We start from the raw sequence: 22409 nt of genomic DNA on the forward strand, positions 1-22409 counted from the left end.
TTTTTGTTCTAATGCAGGTGGTGAAGAGAGAAGTAGGACCGTTGCATCGCCCATGCGATTATCAATGGAAACTGTGGAATCGTTCCATGCTTCACCTTCACATATTTTGCTCAAAGAGGAGGATTTTGTTAATGATTCCTCGAAGAAAAAGAAGATTTCTTTCCATTAGGCGTCTTTGAGACATTGTCTTTTTTTGTAGGCATTGGCCATTTGCCTATGGTACTTAGAAATACGTCGGTGCCTTATGCTTGGCCTTTGTGGCTTCATTTTGACTAGGTCTCTTATAGAAATTATTTTTGTGGTGCTTGGTCTCTGCCTCAATTATAAGTAAGTACGTGTAACATTGTTATTCCACGTACTTACTTATACCGTTGCATTGCCGATGTGATTACTAATAGAAACTATGGAAGCATTCCCGGCTTCGCCTTCTCATGTTTTTCTCAACGAGGAAGATTTTGTTAATGATTAGTCAAAAAGCTTTGTTTCTATTAGGCATCTTCGAGACATTGTCTTTTTTTGCTGGCATCGGCCATTTGCCTATGGTGCTTAAAAACACTTGCATACCTTATACTTGGCCTTTGTGGCTTCGTTTTTCAGTATTGTGCTGTTGTTTCTAATTATCGCATGTGCAAGCATATAATTTCTTACATTTATGTCGAGAGGAATGTTTGTAGGTATGGTGCATGGAAGAGATTGTTTTTATGTTTGGCATTTTGTGTTACATTGGTTTGAAACTACTTTTAGTTTTAAGTTTGGTGTGTGTGTGTGAGACATAGAGAGGGTGCTTAGAGAGAATTGGAGAGAGAGAGAGAGAGAGAGAGAGAGGTTGAGAGTGATTGAGTGAGTGATTGAGTGAGTGAGTGAGTGTGGATATAGAGGGGGGAGGTGTAAATGGGATCAAAGATAGAGGGGTTGTGAGTAGAGGAGAGTAAAGTATGTGATGTTTTTGTGATAGCATTTCCCACCACTACAAGGGATCGGGCTCATACCCGCGCTCCTAGCCACACAAAATGACTTGGGAAAAAAAGTGTCGGGCCCGTGTAATACCGCGTGTATCATCGCGGCCGGAGACATGCGTGTAAAAGCGCGTGTACAGTGACAGTCAGTCACGCGAATACACGACCCCATACACGCGTTCTGCGCAGTTTTGCTGCAAATTTACACGCGAATCTAACAGACTATCTGCGCAAATATACGCGATTTTGACAGATGACACGCGCTTATACACGCGATTACAGAGGGAAAAAAAAAATCCAGAGAGTGCTTTTGGGTGCCTGGATGCTGTTCCAGCATCCAGCCACCCAAAGGCACTCTCTGGATTTTTTTTTGGTGCATTGCACCATAAAAAAAGAGCGATTTAGATTTCAAGACACGAATCAAGACTCACTCTCTATGAATACACGATTCAATATTACTATCTAAAACTTAATACACGACTCAAGACTCACGATTCAATACATTGTCAATACATGATACATTTGTGTACAAGGGAGTCCATATGTCAAAATAGCCCATGGCTTTAATTAGGAACAAATATATACAAAGTCAAATAGGGAGCTAGGTGCAAAAAAGCCCATGGCTTCAGTTACAAAAATTTTTTGTACAACCACATCCTACAGTATTCTGAAAGCTAATCAGAGGATGATGAGGACCCTGTGCTCTCTCCATGATCAGAGGAGCTCGCATCGGTATATTCCGATGAGTGGTGCTCGCCTCCACCAGGAGCAGTGGCACGAACATCAGCAGTGGCGGCTGGATCATCAAGGGCAGGAGCATCAGCAGCTTGTGCCTGTTCAAGAAATATACCGTATGTAAGTATACATATATATGCAATTAAATAAACCGAAATCATTCATTTAGAGTTTTCAAGTACCTGTCGACCGTATGGTCTCATGGCCGCGTCAAACTGCGCATCCGTAATACGTCCCTCGTTTTTGAAGATGGCCCACGTGTCACGTCTGCTATTGCGGCGAGCATACCCAGTCTCGTGGGCTGTGGGCCTCCTCCCCATAACCCGTCGCTGTAACATAATCAAGATAGTTTGTAAGATCAAAACAATCATAGAATCAATGAATTTGGCAAACAATCAAATAAAGAGGCAAGTTACTTACGAACTCTGCCTCCCACGACTTGACACCGCCAGATCCGAAATGCGACGATCCAATGGTCTCCATCTGGATCCGTCGTGCCTCCACATGCTGCCTGCTCTTCATGCCTCCCTCTGCGCGCTTCTTTGCCTCCTTCCACTCGCGTTTGTGGGCAGTGGCAGGTTTCTCACAAGGATAGCCACCCGCAGCTACATTCACCCCATCATCGTACGCGAGTTTCTTAAGGTGAGATCTTTTATTACTTAAGATCTCCCTTATTCGCGTCCTTCCCCATACATCCGAGAATGTCGCTCGTGGGGGATTGGGGTACCGACTATGTACACTATCTAGGACCTCCCTAACTAACCGGCTATCCTGATCTTTAAATTTTACAAAACAGTTTCTATACATGTTTGAAACTACCCCCCGCATATACTCCATCACCTCTTTCCCTCTCGCATCCATGACTACCCCGCCCCTATCCGTAACATCGTAGAAAATCTCTCCCTCCACCTCTCTCGCCTCCTCCGACTCCTCACTGTCTCCTCATACATGCCTCCCTCCATGCCCTCTCTCACCGCGTGCCCTACTACCCCCCCCACCAAAGCACCCGCCGCATCCTCCACTCCCGCTCTCTTTACTGCGGCGTCGGCTCTCATCTGTACTGCGGGAGTAGCCATGACTAGGGGTGGCTGCACGTGACTGTGTACGTGACTGTGGCTGTGAGGGAGCACGTGATGGTGGCCGTGAGCCCTCACGTGACGGTACAGAGGAGGGTGTGCGTGAGTGTGTCCGTGCAGGGGTGTGTCTCCTCGGTGAGCGTGTATGCGCAGGGGTACGTCTCGCCGGACTCGCAGGCGTAGACGGCAGTGGAGAGGCTTGTGTACTTGGGGGCGCGGTGTGACCTGGGAGTCTAGGAGGAGGATGGGCATACATATACTCTGTCAGCTCCACTGGATTAGGATGGCGCCCAAAATGGTTTATCATCTCCATCATCCAAGTGGCGTATGCCCACGGATCGAAGGAAGAGCCTGGATCCATGAAGAATCTGCAAAGCGTCGAAATTCCGCCTCAATGAACCAAGCAAAACATGCATATAAAAAATAAACATATCTCCTACAATATATCTCCTACAATATATAACCTACAACATATATCTACCATTCTAGAAAATAAACATATCTCTTACAATACCAAACATCGAATTAGTAGAAGATCATAAGCCAAAAGAAGAAGTTCATTTCGAATTAGTGACGAAATTCATGAAAAACAAAAACTCTTTCCTCTATCTTGACGGACATTGTCCATCAAGGGAGAAATGACTAAACACATACACAAGGGTTCCTTCTTCTCTCTTTCCTCTATCTTGACGGATGTCGTTTGTCAAGAAATAAATAGTTAAGCACATATACAATGTGTGTGAATTCTATCCTCTGTCGCTTTCAAGTACACATAGCATGGGTGGAAAGAAAGAAAGCGACAGATTTGCCAAAACAAACAAACGACAACCAACCTCTTTGAAAAGTCTTTGAAAAGTGAGTTCGTTGATTCTTGCTTCTCTCTCCCTTTCTGTGTTGTCTGCACCCTTTGCTTCTTTTGGGTAGTCCAAGAGGGAGAGGGCTGGTTGGAAGAGGCAGGTTCGGGGGTTTGGAAGAGCTGGAGGCAGAGGTACTGTAGTGACAAAGAAAGAAGAAGAAGAAGTGTTTTGAAAGAGGGCTTTTGAAAGAAAGAAAGCGACGCGCGCGGTAGGTAAACGCAAAAAGCACGCGTGTAAAAGCGCGTGTAAAAGCGCAGCAGAATACATGTGTACACGGGTCCATACACGCGATTTCACACAGTGCCTGTACACGCGACACAGAGACTGTTTATACTTTTTTTAAAAACTGATTGTTCTTGTGTATCCATTGTTTTGTGCATAGGATGTGTATGATTTCACTAAAAACTGATCCTACTTCTGTATTGGTTATTTTGGACATAGCATGTCATCATCCTCTTCAAGCAGTTCTGGTGAGGATGAGACAATGTGTCATTGTGATCACGACGTGTGGCTGGCACAAAGGATCAAGTGTACGTGTAATCGATGTCAAGGGTGCATTGTATGAGCGCGTCGAATTACATTGAATCACATCTCGATGTATGGAGAATGGATTCAAACAGGTTTAGAGGTGAGAAGATGTGAATTGAAAGTATTAAAATAACTCATGGTGTGCAAATTAATGGAGCGCGTTGTAATATATATACTGTGATTGAAGCAGGATGCAGTACCACACCCTAACATGGTGCCATACGCACGGCGAGAGCATGCAAAGCGTCGACGAGATGATGCTGGAGCTTCGGGATCTGTTGTCGGAGATGAGTGGGAAAGGGATGACAATAGCCCTGCACCCCACGAAGTTGTGGAAGAGGAAGTGTTTGATGACATGGTGCGGAATCTTTTTAGGGATGATCGCAAAGGTGTGGACGACAATGATATGGAACAAGAGCATCTCTACAACGCTTCATCGACATCGGTTTTTGAAGGGTGCACATTCTCTATTTTACGTGCTTCACTTGAACTGCTCAATATACAAATAGTTTATGGATGGAGCAATGCAAGTCTTGACGCATTATTGAAGTAAGCATTGTAACTTGCAAATTTGAGTTAGTGGTTTTTGGTTTACAGTATAGGGTTTAGGGTTATGGGCTAATTGATGATATTGGATGCAGGCTATTATCAAACATGCTTCCAAAGGGGAATAGACTACCCACCTCAAGAGACAAAGCGAGGCGCTATGTGACATCTCTTGGAGGATTGGATTATGATCGCATACATGCATGCGTCAATGATTGCATTCTCTTTCGTGGGACGCATAAGGAGGCTCGACAGTGTCCCACTTGTGGTGAAGCAAGGTATAGAACAGATGTGAAGAGTTTTGATGTACCTCGTAAAGTCTTGCAACACTTTCCTATAATTCCTCGCATCAAACACATGTTCAAGTGCAAATCCATAGCAGAGCTCATGTCATGGCATTCCTCGCATCGATTGGATGATGGCATGTGGAGAATTCCTGCAGACACTCCTGCTTGGAAGCATATTGAAGATGAGTGGCCCAGCTTTAAAACAGAGCCCAGAAACTTGAGACTTGGCCTAGGTATGGATGGAGTGAATCCGTTTGGTTTCAAGAGCACCGCATACAGCGTGTGGCTGGTTGTGTTGGTGAATTACAACCTTCCACCATCAATGGCGATCAAGAAGGGACATCTTATGTTATCCCTTCTGATTCCAGGGAAACATAAAGTCAAGCATATGGATGTTTATCTTGAACCGTTGATTGATGAGTTGGAGGAACTATGGAGAGGTGTTGCGGTAGTGGACATTAGTAGGCCTCCCTCCTCTCGACACTTCGACTTAAAAGCAGTGTTGATGTGAACAATGCATGACTTTCCAGGATACAGCGATTGTTCTGGTAAGAATTCTAACTACCTCCCGACTCTAATACTACTAGCTATATCAATTATAACTATTGATTTTATTATTCTAACTTTTTTTTTATTTTAACAGGTTTGAGGACATCGGGTAAACATGCATGTCCTATATGTGGCCCTTCATTGGTACATGAGTATGCTGATGGTTTGTGTAAGACCATATTCGATAATCATCATCGATTTCTCCCATCAGATCACCCTAAATATGCTCCTAGTAAGAGGAACATTCATCCACAGACACTTCGTGCAAAAGATTGGAAGCGTATTTGGGAGTCTTCAAATGTTCTTCCTCCAGATGGCATGAACAGGTACATCTCCATTGTTTTCAATCTTGTTTTGTGTAGTCTCTAAAGTTGGAATAAAGATGACAGTCTGCAATCCCTTGTGTAGGTACTCCATTTTTTTCCGGCTACCATATTGGACCCATCTCAAGATCAACCATCTTCTTGATCCCATGCACATCTTCAAGAATGTGGGATCTAGTATTTGGGAACATGTTATTGGTAAAAGAGACAATGTTAGCGTACGGGAGGACTTGCAGGTCGCAGGACGTATGCGTCAAGCTTGGCCACAAGAGGAGGGTGCGCACGTTCGTCTTCCGCCTGCTCCCTGGATTATATCAAAGAAGGAGGAGAAGCAGGTAAAGCAAGCCATCACCACTTTGCGTACTCCCACTGGATGCATGAGATCGTTGAAGGGAGCGTTTACAACCACTAAGAAAAGAGGGGTTGAGCAACTACATGGGTTGAAGTCCCACGATTGGCACAAGATGCTCCAAGTAAGTGTTTTCCAATTATTGTAGGTTGAAATTAAATTTTGTAATGCCTTAACCCAAATATACATGTGCTCTTATGTGCGCAGTTCATACTACCTACTAGCATCGACCATTGTGCAGACATGAGTTTGAAAAGATGTATTTATAAGATGGGCGAGCTTGTGAGGTATGTAAATCCCATGTAAGATCACCCTTCATTATACCTTGCAAAATGAATGTGCACGAGGTATAACGTATTGTGCATTTATTTTTCAGATATGTTAGTTCCAAAGCAATTGATCCAGCCACATTGGATGATGCGCGTGTTATGGCAGTGGAGGTGGTTTGTATGGTAGAGGAGACTTTTCCGCGAACCATTCTCACAAGTCAACTACATCTCATTGTGCATTTAGTGGATGAAATTGCTTTATGTGGCACTGTGCATGCCCGTTGGATGTTCTTCCTAGAGCGCTTCATGAAGACCTTAAAAGACTTTGTGAGGCAAAGTGCAAGGCCCGAAGGAAGCATGGCTGAGGGTTGGTTGATACAAGAGTCTCTTGTATATATATCAGAATTTCTTGATAAGGTGGATAGCTCTTTGCCGCGACTATGGAGCAATGAAGAGGACTTGAGGATGACGTCTATTGTGCCTCAAGGAAAAGGACAGAGCAAAGTAATTGAGAGAACATTGATTGATGATCTTAATTTCACTTGCATCCTTAATAGTGATGTGATGAGCAGATGGGTTACAAGATACGAGGATGCAAAGACAAAAAGGCAAGCAGACAGAGCTCTCTTTCGGAGGCAACATGGCTCTCGTAAGGCGTACCCTAAGCATCTAGCAACACTTCCGAATGATATTCATGTTGATTGGTTGCATGAGGAAATGGAGAGAGCAGAGAGAGATGAGGGGCTGCATATCACGGCGGAAGAATGGGAGTATGCACGAGGATGCATGTTAAAGGTACATAGAACAAATGTAAATTTGCATTCTTTGTAAGTGATTGGCTTTTCATATTTATTCACATTAATTGCTTACATAGATATTGCTTATATTTTGGTCCAGTGCACTATGTTCAATGCTATATGGTGTGAAGGCAAGCATTTTCGAACACAAAGAATAGATGAAAAGAGGAATACACAAGATTGCGGTGTCATTAGTAGCTTTGAGGGAGCCAATGGAAAAATGGATGATTATTGTGGCACAATCCAAGACATATACAGACTTGACTTTCGCCGCTTCTTTGTGTATGTTTTGGATGTCAAATGGCAAATGAACGTGGTGGAAAAAGGGCCTAACGCAACGATAAAACGCCATGCAAGTGGCTATGTAACTATTGACTCTACAAAGTTTTGGCAAACAAAGAAAGATAGGCTCGTATTGCCACAACAATGTGAGCAGGTATGCATTTTTTTACAAATGTGTTTCATGTACATATATATCTAAGCTCGCGCACCCCTTGACTTTTGATATGCTAATTAATTAATGAATTATGTGTATTTGAGCAGGTTATCTATCTGCCAATGGTGCATGACAGTAAATGGTGGTATGTCATCCCTATTGCACCACGTTCCAAAGTAATGTATAATACATTCACTGATATGGAGCATATGGAGGATGTGGCAAGCCGCAAAGAAGATGATGTCGAACATGCCAATGTAGATGATCATGATAATGAGGATGAGCGTGCCATTTCTCATGATCATGAGGATGACCCTTCCATTGAGGATGATGGTGATGATGATGAGAATGATCAAGGCATCGGTACCATTATCAATGGGCAAAATAGCGATAGTAGAATAAATTTAATCATAGCCTTACAAATTGATCAAATGGATATTGATGTTGATCGTTTGGCAAGGATGGATCTTATTGAAGATGAGATCGAACCCTAACCAATCCGTCACTGTATTGCTCCAAATTCATGACATTTCTATTGTATACTTTGTCTTTCAATAACCATATGAATATATATTTTTCAATGTATTACGTTGTTGTAAGTGCATGTAGTGGGATTTTGTAATGGTTTGTAAACACTGCAATGCACAATGACATTTTTAAAACTTAATGGTTTTCTGTTTTGAAAAGAAATGGATTTCTGTAGTTAGGCTCTGTGTCGCGTGTAACAGAGCGTGTATTATGACAGACTTAACGCGCAAATACACGCGCCCTCACATGCAATTATACACGCGCTGTTACATGCATGTATACACGCGCCCGATATTGCTGTAAGTATAAATGACCATACACGCGCCCGTAACTTTTCGCGTGTAATGGACGCGTGTATGGCGGCATTGTGTTGTAGTGCACTGTGCGATAAGGAAGTGAAGCTGCCGTGCGATAGCACGGCAGCTTCACTTGCCTCGCACCCCGCTTCGCGGCAGCGAAGCTGCCGCGAAGCGGGATAGCATCCCTTGTGCGCAAGGAACGCTAGTTTCCATTAATCAACCGTGTTGTTTGGCAAACTGCTAAGGAAGTGTTCTTTCCTTTTGAGTGTATCAGCACTCGTTCCCAAGGTGTCTTGTAAATTGGCAAGATCCTTTACATTCTGGTGTAGGGCGTACCTTATTAACCCAACTTGGTCAACCCTAAAGTTCCTTAGATATGCTAGTTTCCGGTTTACAACTTTCCTTATTTAGAAGGATATCAAAAAATACGTCCTTTTGCAAGATAACTTGCATAGGGATCTGCCATCCTTGTTGAGGTTTTTTTACCTTTTCTCCTTGTGAATCAATCACAAGACTAAATGATTTCGTACTTGCTGCGCAAGTCCTGCGATGGAATAATCTGTTTTAGATCCTTTAAGCTGACGTATGTCGGGCCTAGGGTTTCTTTTTAAGGATCTCGGGGACAGCCCTAGTTCTTTATCTTTACGAATTTTTTTGACCCTACAATAAGGAAAGTAGTCAAGTGCTTAGGGTATGAATATTTCTATGTTTAGATTGGTTTGGATATCTTTTGGAAGGTAATATTAATCGTCTTGTCACAGTTTTGCTATCCTTGTGACAACTTACTTTTCAGTCAATACAGTTCAATTTAAACTTCCTTTTTCCTTGCAGATGAACTCATGCCAAATAACAAACATTTCCCTTGTTAAGATGTGTAATTAGCAATGATAACTTCCTAGTAATTTGAGCAACGAAAGAAACCTTTCATGAATTTAATCATTTACAATGATTTGTTGCGAAAGGAATAATACTAATGGTGCAAGATATAATTTCTGTACCTTTAGGATTTAACTAAAATATACTACTATAGTAAATGGATAATCTTGCTCATAATTTATAATGCTTGATGCAATTCGAAGGAAACTAAGTTCTATACATTATCATTCATTCAAATAAGCTAAACTCCTTCATTACAAATAACTCAGACAAATATATCCTATCCCTAACAATTTCTCTTTGCATGATCGACTTAAAACTGAATTAAAGAAGAAAAACCTGGTTTTGGGGTGAGATATCCACATGGATACCGGGAGATGACCCTCCCACAGCTACGCCTTGGACTTTCTTAGGAGGCATCGCAATTGTAGTTTTTCGAACGTGGAAGCAGCTCTACAACTCCTCCTAGGAATTCCACCGTCGCTTCCTTGCATCGCTTGTCGATAGTAGTTTTTGGAAGGCTCCCTCCTTGGAAGTTAGGGAAATTCAAAAGGGTGTTTCAGAGTCTTCTACGATTAAGACCCATTGAAGCCATGGGGAAGGCTTAATGGTCTTTTAATGACTCGCTCAAACGAGGAACGAAAAGGGATGGAAAAAACACAAGGTGCAGGAGAGAACTTCTAAGGGAATATAGTAACCGTAAAGGTTATAAATAAGGTCGAAGGACCCTTAAGTCAAACTTAAAAATGGGGTTTCAATACGCCACAAGGGGAGGGCTAGGGAAGGTATAAATACGGAGGAAAGAGGGGTGGTTCCCAAGCCAAGGGTTAGGGGTTTAAGGGTTAATACACAGGGGGTGGGGCTGAGGATTTATAAAATACGAAAAAAAAAGATTAAGGAAAAGGGCTAAGTGGCTTTTTTTTAAAAAAAACGCGGGGGGGGTGTAATAGTAGGACCTTTAAGCCACCCTTTATAGGGAAAAAAAGGGGCTTATGACCCTTTAAAACACAGGGGGGGTAGTAGGGAGAATTTGGTGAGGCATAAGAAGGGGGTGAAAGGGGGCTTAAGGGGTTTTAAAACCCGAAGGGTGAAAAGGGGTTTAAAGTCCAAGGGGAATGGGGGCTAAGATGACCCCCCCTTTGGAAGCTTCCAAGCTTCCAGAAAGTCAAAAGGAGGGGGGTGATTTTTGACAGCGACGACTCGGGGGGGGGGGGGGGGGGGGGTGTCTGTAGGCGGCAGATGACGGCTCACGTGATAGAGGCGGCAGAAGCTGGCGTGATGGCACTTGGCTCCTTCCTCTCGAGGGTAGGATCAATGGCAGCGTCCGAAATCTGACGATCCTCCCAGCGACCGTCTCCTTGGCTTCGACGTCAATCACTCCTTTCCTCCTGGCAGTTAGGCGGCAACATTCGTCTCTGTCCTTTCCTCCTCCTCCGTTCAGTAGAATATGGCAGCCTCCCCCGATCCTTCTTCCCTCCCTAACTTTATAGGGGGGGAAGAGAATCCCTCCCCCCTTACCTGTCATCATGCATGGCAAGGGAGCCAAGAAAGCTCCAGCAAGGAGCTTGCTGGCTCCTCCATTCCACCTCGCATGCTCCCACTCGACACGCCACCGTGAAGGCGAATTTTTTTTTTCTTTTTTTCCTTTTAATATATTACACATACTAGGCTTAGGATTAGCTTTGCTCGTACTAGGGCCATCCTTTTGATCCTCTTTTATCTAACATCATTAGAAGCCACATCCTCCTTAATTGGAAATGTTTCAACTAAGCTAACCCAACTAGACATTTACTCTAGGGTGGATTTTCCCCTTTGCAAGATCTACATAAGGCCCTCCCCTTGAGTATTCCCATTATTTGCATGATGATTCACAAGATAGGTAGTTGACTACCTTGCTAGAGAGAACTGACCTTACTCTAATAGGTATTGGTCATATGGCCTGACTTTCCACATATTTCACACTTCACATTAGGACACTTCCTTGGGAGGTGCTGAGTTGTAACGTGTCCCCCTGTCCACTTGTAGGACACGTCTTAGCAGCCCATCGAGAAGAGAGTCTAGAAAGCGCCTCCCGGCACTCCCAAGGAATGTCACGGGGTTTTCAATCTAGGTCCTCCCAAGTCTGCCACCCACGAAGCGGAAGTATTCCGGCCGTTCCCACTTAGGGCCGACCTGAGTCATGGTTTTCCTAATGGTCAAGTTCCTAAAAGATAACTCGCGTCGAGCCCCATACGAACTAATTGTGCAGAAACATCACGGTCAAAGCAGATTTATATTGCACTTGGTTCAAGGAGAATGGGAAACGAGAGGGATGCAAAACTCGACCTCTCTGCCCGTAAGGCATAGTCCCATTCCATTCCCCTAAAACAGTATAATCCGGGACTCTAGCTTTCTAGTTTCTAGGTCATTGTTACCTTGCTGCCAATTCTTTTGAGAAAAGTTCCCGGTCAACTGGGACCACCCTTCTGTAGGACGAACCTAGGGTCACATCCACCGCAGTTTCCTCAAGTTTCTTTAGTTATCTAATTACCTACCACATTTAGTTTGACAAGAAAAAATAGCTTCCTTAATTAACCAATTAATCATTAGTTCCTTCACGTAACTTAGGCACTGACATAGAAAAGCAATGCCAAACAAGTTCCTTTTCAACATTTGATCTTTATTTATTAGTCTTTGGAATACATCATATAATCCACTCAAAGGCTAATCCATAATCCACCCGAAGGCAATTCCAGCAATCCTCAGGGATCGCTATTCCAAGTTTTGCCCGTTGACTAAAAAGCGGGCCTCGAGATCCCATCTTGAGTCACGTCGGCCTCTTGTGTAGGATCCGGAGGCAAGGGATTTATGGACAGAGCCCCCTGGCACCCAAGCATCCTCCTGTTCCAAGTAGCACCCACCACGGAGAGACCTCTCACGGCGGGTTTCTCGGTCCATGTACCCGGCGTGGCTAACAACCTCCTTGGATAGGGTCAGACAGACAGTCGGGGGTAACTGATGCTGCCTCTCCCTCCAGGCTTTCAACATGAAGCATTAGTTATTTTCCAGCATTAGTTCCTTAAGCAAAGAAGAACAAACAGTGCTCCTAAGTGTACAAACACAAGCACTCCAGTGGTCGTTTATAAAGCCAACTGTTAAGGTGTGAATCCTTCTCTCCAAATACATCCAGCATTCGATCCGGGATCAATTGGGACTTGGCAAGATCCCGAGGATTTCGTAAGCTGAGTTACTTGTTTACCCTCATTCCTTGGGTTAGGGTTTATACCCTGTTAACCCAAACTGATAATACCTTAGGTTTCCTTGTATTAAGGTCAATACATCCTGGACAACCTCGTTGTCCCCACTTGATTGGTCAATTGCTTGCTAGGCAATTCATAACTACCCTAACTTGGCAATTCAGCCCCAAGGAAGGGTGATGTAGCAGGATGACTATTTATACTCTAAAAAATTAGAATTGTTCTTAGAACTCGCCAACCTTGTTCTAAGGAGTGGCAATTCTATTTTGTGATTTAGACACAAAACCATGCGACGTTGCAACTTGTTGCACGAGATAAGTGTCGCTCCTAACTTGTGGGATTATTTCTCTCATCACACGGTATCCCTTGGTCAAGAATACCTTTGACCAAGATATAGGGTTTGGGAGTCCTATTGACCCAATCCAACCCTAGCCCTACTAGGCCGATAACGTTTTGGCCCTAGGGATCCTAAATTCATACGGAGATTTAGTATTTGGTCAATTAATTCTTAGGGTGAGAACCCTAGATCATTCTTGCATGGATGTTTTGATAACCCTAACATTTTCGAGAATGTGGGTAGGATCTTTGGGATTGGAAATATTAGGTCGGCAACCCAAGTGCAATACTAGGCAGAATTTTAACGTAACTTAACCCTACCTAGCACTTTGAGGTTATCGTCATATGCAATCTAATCGTACCTTTATGATTTTCATGTGAACTACTCAACTATACGTGAATTACTTAGTTGATTTAATTAACCCATGATTAGAGATGATCAACCTTTTTAAAGATGCAATTGCTTCCTTCTAAATTAGTAAGTACCTTTCCCTAGAAGATGCAAATAACTGCAAGATATAACATTCCATGCAAATATGCGATTTCAAGACCATAGACTTTTTCCTTCTATGCAGCTATAATATCTACAATGATCGTTACTTTTCCTTGCCTAAACTATAATGATTGACAATTCGGAGCTAACTCTTATAACCCTACATTGATGCAACGAAATCAAGCTTTAATATTTTTAATGAAGATGCATTCAAACTTTGATAAAGAACTCCACGCTTGAGAAAATGCCATGAGTCCATCATTGATTTAATCTCTACTTTTATCACTAAACCCGACCTAAAATATAACCATCTTTGCATGCAATTTTCCATGCATTGTGACCATTTGGACATCATTCAATGGGCGTCTAAGATTTATCTCATACACGAGTCACAACTAGGAAATTATTACCTAAGTGCATTATGTATTATATGCGCTGTTCTTTTTGCAAGGCAATGAGGATGCCTTTAGACAAATCCACCTTTTAACTTGTGCAATATGCATTCAAGAATGCAACTACCTTGACCATGCAAGTACTCGTCATGAAATTTAACTTAGTAATTCGATGCGAGTATATGAATTTTCCAATGTATTTAAACTTGCCTACGAGAATTTAATAATGCTTAATGCATCCTTCACATGCAGAATTAATTTTCGGAACTTGGGTATTCAGAGTTGGGGCATTTTCCACTCTTGTACTCCAATTGGAAGCTCCCGAGTGTGCACCTCGCGACTTTTGCTTAGGAGCCATCGATGACGTAGATCTCAACTTAGCAAACTTCCTCTTGGCTCTCTTACGCATTATGAAGCCACTTCAGTTCGATACCTTCTCCTCCGTGCAGGACACAAGCCTTGCAGGACTCAGTTTTAAAAACTGGGAAAGGCACACATAAACAAGGCTTATGGAAGCCTTAATGGAAGCTTCTAATAGAAGCTTCCAAGCCTCTGATTATAGCAGATGACGTGGAGAAAGAAAATGATGAGGGAGATGATGACGAGGAGGTGAAGATGACGATGATGATGTTGATGATGATGATGATGGTGAGGAAGGTGGAGGCGACAGTAGCGTGGCGATGGCGGTAGGCTCCCAGGTGGCGTGGCAGCGTGGCGATGATGGTAGGTAGCATGACGTCCTTCTCCCTCCCTTCCCCCCTCAAGCTTGGGGAGGGGGGTTCATATATAGGTTGTGAAGGGGGGGGGGAATAGCCACACATGTGGCTAGTTGCATGCCTCCTCCCCCCCGTGCTCTCCTACTCCACACCCGCTCCTCTAACACTCCCTCTCCCCCACCATGCAACCGCTGAAGGGGAGGGGAGTTTATCCATATAAAAATTTGCCAAAAATTTATCCATTTTGCCTTTTCCCCTTGGAGGGGTGTTCCTGCGTGGAACTACGGCTTTTGAGCCTCGGCCTCTTATGCACAACGCGGGCTGGAGTTTGCTAGTGCATGCGGAGGGGGCACTTAGCCAACAATTTTTATCGTTGCGGGAGATTACTTTGGGTTGCACTTGCGTGGGATGTGCGGGGTCTAGGATTATTAATGTTTCGTGCGGAAATATTACATGACTACCATATCAATTGCAACTAAACTTTGATGGACCCATCTCATTAGGTTTTGTAGTGCCCATTAGGTTTTGGTGATGCTTCAAGAAATTAATATTCACAGCAATCTATAGGTCTTGTTTCGTGATCATATTTTTGTAATGCTTCATCATATCATGCATGAAACCATGTCGAGATATATTCCATGCCTTTATATTGGGCACACCAATGAAGCTAGTCACCCCACTTCTTGACATTCTACTCAACATGATGTTAGTCCTTTCAATGGTATCTTATTGCATCATGTTATTCTAGTCTCTAGATGTAATAGCCTTCCCCTAAATGTGTTGGAAGCATATGCATCAACCACATTAATGTCAACTAAGCTATGGAGGAAAGTAATGGAACATTATCATGACAAAATACACATGAAACTTGATAGTGAATGAGATAAACTAAATGATAATCACATTAAGTAGAAGCTAATGCAAATGGTGTAGTCTCACTCTCGCATCTTCTTCAGTGTGTTGAGACTAATTCATTGATTGTTACAATTGATGACCTCTTCATAGGCTAAGGCAAGTGGATGGATAAAATATAATAAATACTTAGGATAGATAAAATATATGAGGGCTAGGTGGTACTTACTTTGACAAGACAAACAAACATCCAAAACTTCAAAATAAGAAGTCCAAGTTTACAAATTTCAAATACTATCCATTATCAATACCAAGATTACTTGGAAAAGACTTTTGGATCTTAAACAACAAGCCTACGATTACTAGGAAAGAGGCTTTTTGAACTTAAATGTAGTAAATCTAAGATTACAAGGGAAAAGACTTCTAGAACTTAAATAGTAACTCCAAGATTACAAGGCAAGTAATGAGGAAATGCCAAAACAAGACCTAGCCTCTAATGTTGATGTAGCTTAATCAATGGTGATTGGATCTTGAATATGATCCAAGTCTTTAGTGAATATTCCAATGCTGTATAGGTTGATGTAGGTTAGTCAATGGTGACTAGATTTGAGTATGATCCAGGCTTTTAGTGAATATTCCAATGCAATAGAGGTTTATGTAGGTTAGTCAATGGTGGCTCGATTTGAGTATGATCCATATAGGAAGTCTTTAGTGAGCATTCCAATGTCCTATAGGTTCCAATTTTATAGTAGAAAGTTTGAGTAGCAATCTTTTTTTGGACTATTAGTTCTCCATGTCCTTAAAACCTCCAAAGCCTAGCTCCGTAAGGCCTGAAGCAATCTATTGGCCACAATCACCGATTGCCACTAAAAAAATTCCTAGTTCTAGCACACATGATGCCACTCAAATCTGACATGGATCTAGTGACTCGACAACCGCAACCACCACCAAAACCACAAAATGGGAAACCCAGCTTCGAGTAAACCACACCACGACCATTACTAGCTGAAATATCTAGCCCTGTGAAGCCTCAACCACCCCCCAGCCTTTGACCCTCTTATGAATGATGATCAATCCTAACTTTGGTCGTGTAGACTTAGCTGAAAATACGGGGGACGACTTGGTTGCTTGCCTCCGATGCTTGGACACTACTTTCATGACATTGGCTAAAAGCTATGCACCACTAGACTTAGGAATCTTGGAAGAACATATAGCAATAGAAGTCTAGAAGACATCGCTAGAGGTGTTTGCATACCATTTTGTAAGCAAGCCTTCCATCTCCGCCTCTTTGTCAATGTAGAAACTGGTTCAACAGCATCTTGCCAATCTGTCTTCAATCCCATAGGCTGTGTATGTCTTCAAGAAGCTCTCCCAACTCCTCCTGAAGTGTAGGGTCAGCCACGTGCAAGAATAACTCCATTTTCTCCGAGTTTAGGGCTCTTTTCTCAAGTGCATCCAACTAGTTGTAACGTTTCTCAAACTCACGCAATAACTCGGAAGCAACACGCCCTTGGTTGTGGGCTGATAGACACACTCTCTGAATGTCTTTTTTGAATAGCAATACCATAATCCTCAAGAAAATATTCAACTTTGAGTGCCTTCTTGAAGACATTCCATTTTCAATCTTGCACAAATAAATCAGTAACTCTGACCCGCAAAGTAGGCATGACAAGCCATAGGAAATACTTGCTCCAAATGATAGGAACTCTCTCATTGAAGTCCATGGCAAAGGTTTTACTATATGATTCTTGCAAGAGAAACATAATTAATGTTAGCTTAGGGCTAGAATAATCCATGATATTTGATACATAAGCACATATATTTATGGTTTGATCTTATAACACACTTAATCTCAAATTTCAATATTTCATTTGATGGAAGAGTCCCTTTGGAGTACATTTGCCTTGTATTTCGTAAAATCTTGTATTGTTGTGTTTTCAATTTTCAACCTAGAAATCTTATACATTTATTAGGGTTTTGTGAATTTTGAATATTTTTAAATCCACTTTTTTCTAACCACTTTTTCTCTTTGTAGAACTATTCAATGGCAAAGAAAGATAGCACATCCAAAAAGGAGACCCAAACCATTGATAGAGTTAGCGGTGTTTTGTATATCCATGGTATGTAGATGTTAATGATAGTCAAGGTAAAATGGCTGACAATGTTCTCTTATTTACTTTAAAAAGTGATATTGCATTTTTTCAACAAGATGGTGTCATAGAGAAGATAATAGATGGATGTGCTGGGAAAGAGGGAATGCCATGTAATCTTGTTAAGATCAAGGGGAAAAATGTAGTATACAAACTTGATCCTTTGTCATTTCACTTTGCCCATGTTAAACAGGACAAATAGTACTCTTTGAAAACAATGGGATGGACCTTATTTGAGGAGGTAAAGGGTAGAGAAGACATTATATTAGCATTCCAAGCTATTCAAAATAGTGAGCTACCTTTCCTATCAAGAAAAGGTGATCGCCCGAACAAAAGAATGAAGCTCTAAGATAATTAAATAGACTTGAGATCTTCACCTTCTGCTCAAGAAGAAATTTATTCACAAAATCCCACAAGCTCAAAGTCAAAATCACCTCAACAAAGTTCCTTGTCACAAGCTCTTATTGTTAGTATGACCGCTAACACTACTGAGAATGATGCCACTTTACCTTCCATGCTAGAAGTTACACTTGCAAAGCCAATAATTTCTCTTGAGGTCAAGGGAGTAGAAAGAACATTTGATTTTCTTGAGATAGTTAAGAAGAAGGAAAAGAAGGAAGAATCAAGACTTCACATGTTTGAAAACTTATTTCGATTTGGTCCAACAACACAATTTCCTATTCTCGTTGAAAGGTGTTATGAGGAACCTTCTTTGTATGCTTATAGGTCATTACGTTGGGATTATGCAGAGAAGCTAACCACCTCTTTCATAAACAATCCCATGAATCCAACAACAATAGCATATCTTATGCCTTTTGTACAAGACAACAATGAGAAGAGACCCATGCATCGTGATGAGGTGGATGCTAATAAGTGGGATATTTATAGTTATTGGATTATATCGGGGATTCACACAATTCATGCAGCAAAGATATATATATTTAGAGTAATATTACACGTTGTCTAGCAACCAAGAATTTATACACCACGAGAAATGCTAGAATATTAGTTGATTGTCTTGCGAAAATGTGCATTGAGCTTTCACGAATGACAAATATGGAATCACATAATGTTATGAAGAATGCCCCTTATGTTGAGCAACTTCAACAATTAAGAGATCAGTGGCTAGCATTTGGTTCTCCACCAAACCCTAATAAGGGCTTTCTAAGACAAGCTCTCAAAGAGTACCATGGCAAGTTATCACATATAAGCTTACCTTCTCTTTTTGTGAAGATTAGTGTGATAACACAATATTATTGAGTTTGGGAATCTCCCAATTCCCATTTTTTGAATAATAAAAGGGTGGCACTCGGATAACAAGTTTCTCAAAACCATATGATGTGACCTATCATTGGAAACCACTTGAAAAATGGAATATATTGAGTTATAGAGCGATCGATTTGGAGTTATAGTGTTCAAGTTATGACAAATCCAAAGATTTGAACATGTGTCCCAAACTTGTGGGAAATTCCCATATTCCCTAATATGGTGTTTGATGCTCTTTCTTTTGTTCTATGCTCACTATTTTGATTTTTTTTTTTGCAAAGATTTGTGGCATACATTGGAGAAAATTGTGCAACTAGATATTGCCATATGATTGTTAGCTCCCAAGAAATATTTGATAGTTGGATCAAAATCATGAAGAGATACTCTAGAGATGAACTTATATCCCAAGAGGAGAGTTCGAGAAAAAAGGGAAGGCAATATTCTCCTGCTGCATTTCGTTGCCTTACGGGTTTAAAGGATGGAGACATCCTTACACTACAAGAGGAGATCAATGAAGGTCATATCCTTTTTCTTAGAAACAAATGTGATAAGGAAGATATGATTGACATGGAAAAAAGAGCTAAGAAAATCAAGCAAGATACTGTCCTAAAGAAGGAATTAGTCACTCTTTTCAATGCTTCAGTTCTAGAAAGTAGCGTTGTGATGAAGAATTGGGAAGAGCTTGTTGATGATTATGATATCAACGATGAAGTCTACACAAAGATTTTAGGCATTTGCAATGATTGGGTATCAAAGAAGCTCATATGTGGAGCCGATGTAGGGTCCCTACTAAATGGAGCAAAAGATATTGTGAACTTCCTAATTGGAAAAAAATAAAATCCTCTTCAATCCTCCACTACTTCTGCTTGGAGTGTATATGTTGTCAGATGAAATATAGAAACCTTTGATCTTATATGTAATGTTTACAAAGATCCAATTACCATTGGGGTTGTTGTTCTAGATGCAACGCATGGGGTTGAGGGAATGAAATGGGACTCTATAAAGTTTGGAAAGGTTGTATCCACTCTACTATAAATGACATGTGAACCTAAACAATTCATGTTGTTATCATTTCTTGATTGAAAGCAAATGGCAGCTTTGGAAACTACTCTTGAAAGCATTTCTTACAAGTATCTCATGCTGGTTGATAGTGTTGACTTCCTACCAATGGATAGAACATTAACTTTTGGATCTATAGATTCTTTTGTGATTTTGACATTAGTAACCATGGAGAAAAGCTTCATCAATTTTGAGCGATATATAAACAATGTCAACAACCCTTCCATTTTGGACTTTGAGGCTTGGACAAGGAGTGCAATGATGAAGATCTTCAAGAAGAACAAAGGATTGCAAAGGCCATTTTGAGAAAGAAAATGAAAGTTATGAAAAATACAATCAAAGCATTCAATGATGCTCATGAGGTTGTATTTGATGTATATGCAAGTGGGCTTGCATCTAAGGTGGCATTGGTAAGTCATATGAAGACTATTGCAGTGGTTTGCAACACTCAAGAGCAAAGAGAGGTTGAAGCACAATTGTGGAGGGTCCATGAGAGTGCTAAACAAAATTCAAACTCCCAAGAGGTTCCTCCTACTGAAGTTCAAGTTCTTGAAGTACCACCCGAGGGGATAGAAGAATCAAGCCAAGATATAGCAAGTCTAATTATGGAAGAGAAATTAAAGCCTACTTCAAATGTTTAAACTCCGTTTCTTCTCCTTTCATCAAGGAAGACACATTGATGTAATTTTGATTTTTTTCTTGAGAAGTTACTTCCGTTAGCATTTGCAATAATTTCTTTCTTTGGTGATATTACTTAAAGAAATTATGTATTTAGTTTTTTAATTTTTAACAAAAGTTACCAAGCATGTTTGATTTAAAAAATCTATTTAAATAAATATTTTCCCAAAATAGTATTAAAGAGCTCATTAAAATTTATCATGCTTTGTAAATATAACTATTTAATTGTAATCTAGTGTATAAGAATACTTATCATAATGAAAAGTTTGGGCTAGATATGTAAAATTTACTTAAGCCTATTTTAGATCTTATTTCAATTGAATTCTTATAGGTGTTGTGTAATGACCTTGTCATATTAGTTTTGGTTAGATTTGTCCACATGGTCAAATCTATTATCTCTTATAGCCTCTTTTACTACATCACTAGTGTATGTCTATGCATGTACCTTACGATAAGAGAGCCAAAAATATATTGCACACCCTAAAAAAGATTCATTGCACCTCGCAAAGGAGTTTTGCCTCAGTAGCAAATATTGCAACAAAGATTTCACTCCGATGTATCTTCTGAGATGTGTGTATGGAATATTAAGGTAAAATCCTTGTTACAATTCATGAGTTTAAATATCTATGGGATCTAACTAGTTCAAAAATACAATGGTTAGTCCTTAAGAAGAAACTATGAAAACTTATCCAAATAGAGTATAACTTATCTCAATTTAATTATCATGTGTCACTTATATGTGATAGTTTTGGTCATATGGTCAAAAGTATCATGTTTAAACTTTCTTTTAATATTTAAGAGTAATAAACACCTTCCCATGCCATTTTGAAGGCCTTTTTAGAAACTGAGTATGTTTAATATCATAATGATAATATAATTTTTGCAACTAATTACAAGAATCTATTGTTAGTATCTCAAGTATACTTATAGTAAGCAATAAAAAGTAGGTATGGAAAAATGATTTTATTAGAATAGATTTTACTTCAAAGAAATCATCATGTATACTTTTTTTACATCATGATATTACTCTTGGTTAGATTTGTCCACGTGGTCAAATGTCTCTTTTCTTAAGACATCATTTATTAAGTAGTACCTATGTATGTATTTATCAATGTGAAGTTAAATTTCATTAGTGTTCTATGCCAGTTTATAGCTCAAACATTAAGTAGAATGATGAGGAAGTAAATGAATCTAATGTGCTTCTTTTTCTTCTTTGTAACTTCAACAAAAACATCTATGGTTTGATACCTAAGAGATTCAACAACAGTAGAGCACGATGATGTGATTGATGTGTCCTTGATAAGAAATGCAACACAATTATGTGTAATACTTGATCTCAATGGTCTTCTTTTACAACGATGCTTTGCTAAGTCTAAAAGATTTCAAAGCTTTCAAATGGGAAAACAATGGCTTGTTCTTCGACCAGGATGTATGAAGTTTCTTGAAGCCTTATTTGCAAGATTCCAAGTGGTAGTTTGATCAACAGCTTTACATAAGAATGTCATGGCAGTTATTAAGTTCTCGGAGATCCATGCAAAAATGAAGTATCCTTTCTTCATGATTTGGGGCCAAGAACAATGTCATAGACATCGACTCAAAATCAGATATAGGCCAGATAACATGGGAGTAGAAGCAATGTTCAAGCCTTGAAAGTATGTATGGGATCGATATGGAGATGTTTGTTTGCATACCAAGACTATTCTCATAGATGACAGTCCTTACAAAGGATGTCCAAATCCTGTTGAGAATTGCATTTATCCAAAAACAGTTGATATTGATCGTGAAGACTCTATCTTGATCAAGGAACTTCTACCATACTT

General features: G+C 40.6%; 2 protein-coding genes across 2 annotated transcripts; one reads left to right on the forward strand and one right to left on the reverse strand.

Moving 5' to 3' along the window:
- Positions 1 to 1630: 1630 nt before the first annotated feature.
- Positions 1631 to 2552, reverse strand: LOC148038179 (uncharacterized). Its single transcript, XM_087675374.1, has 3 exons — positions 2112 to 2552; positions 1874 to 2020; positions 1631 to 1789 (listed from the first exon to the last, which is right to left on the reverse strand). Exons 1-3 carry the CDS (start codon positions 2550 to 2552, stop codon positions 1631 to 1633), a joined length of 747 nt encoding a protein of 248 aa, XP_087531500.1.
- A 3924-nt stretch (positions 2553 to 6476) lies between these two features.
- Positions 6477 to 8202, forward strand: LOC148038180 (uncharacterized). The gene is made up of 4 exons (XM_087675206.1): positions 6477 to 6493; positions 6577 to 7270; positions 7373 to 7708; positions 7816 to 8202. Exons 1-4 carry the CDS (start codon positions 6477 to 6479, stop codon positions 8200 to 8202), a joined length of 1434 nt encoding a protein of 477 aa, XP_087531332.1.
- The last annotated feature ends 14207 nt before the right edge of the window (positions 8203 to 22409 follow it).

The sequence above is a fragment of the Lygodium microphyllum genome, chromosome 3 (assembly GCF_053477565.2).
Source record: "Lygodium microphyllum isolate KBCC chromosome 3, Lygodium_microphyllum_v1.1.10, whole genome shotgun sequence".
Taxonomy (NCBI): domain Eukaryota; kingdom Viridiplantae; phylum Streptophyta; class Polypodiopsida; order Schizaeales; family Lygodiaceae; genus Lygodium; species Lygodium microphyllum.